Raw genomic sequence first — 7,145 nt, forward strand, 5'->3', positions numbered from 1 at the left:
GACTTTTCCTGCCTCTCCAGATCTCAGGTGTGCAATATGACTTCGTTGTTAATATTCTGCATTGGACCTTTGAGGTTTACGGTACATTGAGGTGAAAAGGATTCCAGTGCAGAGTCTGAATTTTCTGTACCATCAGATTTAATATCTACGTTTCAACTTTAAAAGCAAAATTTCGCCCTAGCCGACTTGGCTCAGTGGATAGAGCATCAGCCTGCGGACTGGGGGGTCCTGGGTTCGATTCGGACCAAGGGCACATGCCTGGGTTGCGGGTTTGGTCCCCGGTAGGGGGCATGCAGGAGGCAACTGATTAGTGATTCTCTCTCATCATTGATATTTCCATCTCCCTTCCTCTCTGAAAACAAGCCACTCATCCTATATAATCCTCTATAATAAAGAGCTAATATGTTAATTAGACCAGATGGCAGGACGACCTTCCGGAAGACTTTCCTGACTGACCAGTGGGCCGGGGGCAGGGCCAAGAGGCAGCTGGGGCTGCTGGGAGGGCCAAGCCCCTTGCACGAATTTCGTGCATCGGGCCTCTAGTCTCTCTATATAGTTTAATTCTCCTTTCCCCTCCACTCTTTGTGTCACTGCTACTAATAAGTACTAACTTATTTTTGCAAAGCTACCCTGTGCCAAAGAGAATGAGTATTAGTGGCTTCATATTCATTCTCATTCACCCTTCACAATTACCCTGTATGTAAGTATTTTATCACCATTTGTACTCTTCTTCTCCTTCAGTATCCCAGCTAAAGGCGATGTTTTCTCAAACTCACTACCAAAGTGTTTAGTATACAGAATCCATTGTCAGACTGGGGGAATCTCCACTTTTCGAATTCTGTAGCACTTTGTGCCTCTCCCTTTAAATCACACTTTCTGTAATTATTGACTTTCCAGTCTGTCTCCTATAAACCCAGTGGCTTTCAACCTTTATTCTACCAACTTGTTTCATAACCATTATGTAAACTGATGGAAATCTTCCCTGTTACATTTGATTCTCCGGGAATGGAGGGGTGTACTCGAATCTTTAAGGCAACATTATGCTATAGAAATATAATACAATTCACATATGTAATTTTAACTTTTCTATTAGTCATATTAAAAAAGCATTAAAATTGTGTTAAAATTTAATCCAACATATTGAAAATACAATCTCAACATGTAATCAATATTTTAAAATACTTTGAAGTATTCTTACCTTTTTTTGTACTAAGTCTTCAAAATCTTACAGCTTAACTCAGTTCAGACTGGCCATTTTTCAAGTGCTCAGTAGCCCCAGGTGGCAAGTGAATACTGTATTGGATGGCACAGTTAAAAAGGATAGGAATAGCCTCGCCGGCTGGTGTTGCTCTGTGGTGGAACAACCTGGGTATGTGCCCTGATGGAGAATCGAACCTGCCACCTTTTGGTGTGCGGGACAGTGCTCCAACCAGCTGAGCCACACCAGGGTGATAGGTATGGTTTTTTAAAGTTCCCCCCTTCTGATACCCCTTACATTCCTTCCCATCCTGTGGTTTTGTACTACACCAATGTTACTCACACCAACCTGAACAAAAGAATTTCACAGGGTATGGGTTAAGCATTCAGAGTCCTTGGGCCCTATGCCAGACCTACTGAATCAGATTCTCTTAGACCTGTATTCTTTACCTACTCCTGTAGAATGTCATTAAGTATTCTATGAACAAAACTTTTCAACTGGAAGAGGGTTTTATATCTGACCAAAGGTCATCTAAGTTAAATACTTTAATGAATATTACTTATACGAAATCTAAAAAACAGGCAAAACAATTCTCCATATCACTTAGAGGTTCATGTTTCCTTTTTTTTTTCTTTTATTAATAAATATTTTTTTTATTCCAGAGAGGAAGGAAGAGGGAGAGAGAGATAGAAACATGAATGTTGACAGACAGTCATTGATCAGCTGCCTCCTGCACACCCTACCAGGGCTCAAGCCCACAACCCAGGCATGTGCCTTGATCAGGAATCGAACCCAGGACCCTTCAGTCCAAAGGCTCTATCCACTGAGCCAAATCGGCTAGGGCAGTACATGTTTCTTTGTGAATCTTTAATATGCTTCCTAAGATTCACATTCATCAGTATCTAAATTAACTAACAAGTAGTTCATTATTCGTTCAGGTGAATAAACAACTTGCTCTTTTTTTCCCCCGTTTCAGGTGATCAAGTGCAAGGCAGCGGTTGCCTGGGAGGCTGGAAAGCCTCTCTCCATCGAGGAGGTAGAGGTGGCACCCCCAAAGGCTCATGAAGTTCGAATTAAGGTAACGTTACATCTAAGGCAATGGAAAAAGAAGACTTAACAATTAGGTCTCTGGATAGACTAATACTCTTGAATTCTGCAGAGGATAAATCCCAAAGGAGAGTGTTGAGAACAAGGTATTGAAAGTCCTCCAAGCACAGAATCACAACATCCTCCTCTTATTTTATCCCTCTCTCCTCTGCAGCACTCCTCCCATCTTTTAGCTTTGATGTTGGGCTGAGCAGCCTTCCCCAGGGATCACTGCAGTTTATTTCCGTAGCCTAGGTTTAAGGTGACTTTGACAGATGTGTCCCCTTTCTGCTGATCCCATAACTTAAAATGTATGGTGACACATTAGGAACAAAAGAAAAAGAAATGGTCTTTAGTTTTGTTAGGTGAGACTTCAAATAAGATTTGGGAAGAGGCTCCTCATCAACTGGAGCAACTTCCCAGTAAAGTCATCTTAGCTTTAAATACTGACCCTTGCAGATAGGGCCCGAATTCCAGGGATGCATTCATTATCCCAGTGCTGCTTAAAGAAGCTATCCCAGGAGAGAGGCGTAGTTCACAAGGCCACCAGCTGGGTGTTTTAGCGTTCTTCTCTGTTTGGATGTAAAATTAATGGTTTAAAGTAGTGACCTTTGCCCTGGCCCGTGTGGCTCAGTTGATTGGGCATCATCCCATGCACCAGGAGGTCACCGGTTCAATTCCCAGTCAGGGCACATGCCCAGGTTTCCAGCTTGATCCCCAGTAGGGGGTGTGGCCAATATTAGGCTCTCACATTAATGTTTCTCTCTTCCTCTCCCTTCCTCTCTAAAAAATCAATAAAAATATTTTTTTAAATAAACTAGTGACTTTTAAATAAAACTAACATCCTAGAAAAATGAACTTTTTTTGCTATAAATTGGAGTAAACGTCCCCGGTCCTACCTCCAAACACACAGCACATAAATACGTACTGACTCATGCTCCCAGGGACCACACATATCAGGTCAAGAAGCACAAATAACTTTTCAAGGTCCTTTTCAACCCAGACCCAGAAATCTGAAATATTTTAATAGTTAAAGTTCAGAAACTAACCTGGTTGTGATTTTGCCACTGAAAAAGAAAATGTCCTGGCTGTATTGTTTGGGGCACACTGAGTTCAGCTGCCTTTCCTGGCATTGCCAACAAATAGCAAAGAATGTTACATTGTAAGTGGGTATGTCAGTGAGAAGCAGAGAAGTATAAATACACTCTAAGACTTTCTCTTGGTGCTTTTTTGGTGGTTTGGAAAGATAACATACTTAAAAGAGATAGGGATAAAGGGCTTATTTAAGCAAAATTTGTGTGTGTGCTAAAAGGGAGTTGGTTCCACTAAAAGCTCTTTGAGTTTTAGTGCAGACCAAGCAGACTGGCATATTTCAGAAATAATCCATAGCTTTTTAGAAATACCATTTCCCAACAGTCATGAAGAGCCCAGCAGTGACATGGCTTTGCACTCAGGTGCTCTTCCTCTTCACCTTGTTTGCTCTGTCTTACTAATATGCACTGAAAAGGAGAATAGATGTGCCATCTTCCACTGAATATAAATACTCTAGCCCTTTAATGTACTACTAAGAAAAGGCTGCCAATTCTAGTTGTTAAGATGTCATCTATTTGTAAGCATATACTGATTTAGAGAGGTTAAAGTATGAAAGAAAAGTATCTTGGAATCAATGGAATATATTAAAGTAAAGGGGCCTTTCCTTTGACCAATGCCTCACTGAGTCGCATGCACACACACTGAAATGCTCTTTATTTGAATATCCTGATAGATTATTGCCACTGCAGTGTGCCACACTGATGCCTACACCCTGAGTGGGGCTGATCCTGAAGGGAGTTTTCCAGTGATCTTGGGACACGAAGGTGCTGGAATTGTGGAAAGTGTTGGCGTAGGAGTTACTAAGCTAAAAGCAGGTAAGAGGGTATTTGAACCACTTATTTTATACCACCATAGGGAAATAACATTTCTGATCAGCTACACTTTGTTTATTTATGGACAAATTATCACCTAAGGAAGTTGTGAAGATTGATTTTATTTCTCACCCAGGAAGCATAAATACCGGGTGGGCAAAAGTAGACTGCAGTTGTTTGTATGGAAAATAATACAATAACTAATAAATAATACAAGAATCGCCAAAACCGGTTTGGCTCAGTGGATAGAGCGTCGGCCTGCAGACTGAAGGGTCCCAGGTTCGATTCCGGTCAAGGGCATGTACCTCGGTTGCGGGCACATCCCCAGTGGGAGATGTGCAGAGGACAGCTGATCAATGTTTCTCTCTCATCGATGTTTCTAACTCTCTATCTCTCTCCCTTCAACTCTGTAAAAAATCAATAAAATATATTTAAAAAAAAAAAAAAAAAAAAAGCCCTGGTTTTGCAGACTGTTGTTCATCTGAAACTGTTAAAAACATTTCCGAAGTCAGTTTCTAAGCAAGAATTTTTATATATGCATCAGTGAGTCAGTAGTTTGAGGCACATGACTCCTTGTACTCCAGTTATTAAAAGTTTCCTTTAGTCAAAATTCTGAAACTTATATTTTTTGCAGAGTCAGGCATTGTCTGAATGATGTTATGTAGGTGAAGTTCTAAGCCTTGAAGAGGTTAACTTTCAAAGATGAATGAGCTGACAGGAATAGGAATTTGCAGGGGCTGATACATTCATTAGAAATAGATACTACGCATCCAGGATAATGTCTTTGTATTTATTTTCCAGGTGATACTGTCATCCCGCTTTACATCCCTCAGTGTGGAGAATGCAAATTTTGTCTAAATCCTAAAACAAACCTTTGCCAGAAAATAAGGTTAGTATCTTTTTATTTTATTTTTAAAACAAGATTCATTTTTAAAATGATAATAATAAGTGTGTGGCAATTTATACAGACCATTCTACATGAATTATTTCAATCCATCTTTATGGCAACCTCACTGTCATCATTAGTATCCCAGTTTTCATAGATGAGAAAGTTAAGACTCAGAAATTAAGTGGTTTTCTAAGTAACATCAGCTATTAAGAGAGAAAACTGAATTTTCTGAACTCAGTCTCTTTCCATAACACTAGGCTAAGTTTGCTAACATATATAATGAGGGACATGCTTATGAAATTAAATGAAATCATTTGTATGCCATTTTATTATCCATGAAATCGAAATCAAAGTAATAAAACTTACTTCAGCACACGCCCCCCATCCCCACCCCCACCCCACGTGGCTCAGTAGTTGAACATTAACCTATGAACCCAAAGGTCACAGTTTGATTCCTGGTCAGGGCATATGCCCAGGTTGTGGGCTTGAGCCCAGTGTGGGGCATGCTGATCAATGATTCTTTCTCATCATTGATGTTTCTGTCTCTCTCTCCCTTCCTCTGAAAATATATCTTTTTTTAAAAAAACTTCATACGGTTACTGGGAAGACTACAAGAGATAACATGACCCCTTAACACAGGAAAGGTAGTTACTTTATTGTAGTAAGGTAACAGGTCTTAAAGAACTACTTCTTTAAGGCAGTTTATGATCTTTTTGTATTTGTATCCATTTTTGTTTTCTTTTTATTGAGGTAGAACAGACATAATAAAGTACTTAAAGTATACAGATCTCAAGTGTACAGCTCAATCTGTTTCTATGTATGTACACACCTAATGGTTATAACCATCACCCAGATCAAGAAAGAGAACCCTCCCAGCACCCCACAGAGGCCTCCATGTCCCTTCCAAGTCACCACCTGCCTCCTTCAACGGTAACCTCTATTCTGATTTCTTTCTCTGTAGAACTTCATATGCATTATGTGCCCTTCCGTCTGGTTTCTTTCATTCACAATGTCTGGGAGATGTATCCAGTTTGCTCAGTCATATTCCATTCCCAGTATCACTACCTTCTCTTTGGTGTTATGCAAAGTGCTGAGATCTCAGAAAACCTCTGCATATTGTTCTTGGATTCCCAAAGAAATAATCCAGAGGACTGGCTATGAAAGACATGGGTTTATTAGGACTTACACGCACACCAATGGCGCTGACACCAGTGAAGTTGAATCACTAAGTCACTTCCGGCCTACAGACAGGCCACTCCAGGGGCGGGCTGCCGGCCAGTGCTATTAGCTCACCACACCTAGACTTTCCCAACACAAGGTTTTATAGAGTCAGAAAACAGAGGAAAATAGAGCATGCAGAAAGAGGGGGATGGGCCTGGAGAGATCAAAACACTTCTTGCCTGAGGAGCTGACCAGGCTTCCAAGGTCTCACAGTCAGCTTACTAATGGCCTTCATTGTCTTCCCACATGGTGTGTGTGAGGAGGGTGTGGTGGGGGGCGGGTGGCGTTAGACCATGGAGAGGGGCCCTTGTTCCCATTTACCCCACAGGTACTTCCTAGAGCTGGAATGCTAGTCATAGGGTACACTCCCACCAGCTTTATACAGGAGATCCCTTTGTCCTTGCATTTGTTTTCTAATGCCATTGACAAAATTAGTTCATATTTTTGGAAAACAAGATTCCATCCTATCTAATAATAGACAAACATGGTAATTAACCATACCTCCGCTACGCTTCCCATTGGCTAATCAGGCGATGTGCAAATTAACTGCCAACAAAGATGGCGGCGGGCAGCTGAAGTGAACATGAGGCTTGCTTGCTCCAGTGATGGAGGAAGCCAAGGTTCATTGGCCGCCGCGGCCCAGCTCTGAGCTCCAGAAGCAACAATGTTGCAATTATAGAAGCTAATTGGGGGCATTCATCAGTACTTGTTCAAAGGCCAAGTAACAAATCTGGGGATACCTGCTTTCAGCCAGCTGGGGCCTCAGAGCTGGAGCAGGCTCTCAGCTCCAGTGATAGCTATAGAAGGTGAATAAATCCCAGAATAAAAAAAGAAAAAAAAAAAGTCA

General features: G+C 41.2%; 1 protein-coding gene across 3 annotated transcripts in view; it reads left to right on the top strand.

The window, feature by feature from the left end:
- ADH5 (alcohol dehydrogenase 5 (class III), chi polypeptide) overlaps nucleotides 1-7,145 on the top strand; it is a 15,407-nt gene that overhangs the window by 338 nt on the left and 7,924 nt on the right. For all 3 annotated transcript variants that reach the window (XM_015570013.1, XM_006773018.2, XM_015570014.1), the window contains exons 2-4: nucleotides 2,175-2,276; nucleotides 4,050-4,191; nucleotides 4,990-5,077. In XM_015570013.1, coding sequence (XP_015425499.1) covers nucleotides 2,175-2,276; nucleotides 4,050-4,191; nucleotides 4,990-5,077 — 332 coding nt within the window. The remainder of the gene's footprint in view (nucleotides 1-2,174; nucleotides 2,277-4,049; nucleotides 4,192-4,989; nucleotides 5,078-7,145) is intronic.

Source organism: Myotis davidii, unplaced genomic scaffold (assembly GCF_000327345.1).
Source record: "Myotis davidii unplaced genomic scaffold, ASM32734v1 scaffold226, whole genome shotgun sequence".
NCBI classification, from domain to species: Eukaryota; Metazoa; Chordata; class Mammalia; order Chiroptera; family Vespertilionidae; genus Myotis; species Myotis davidii.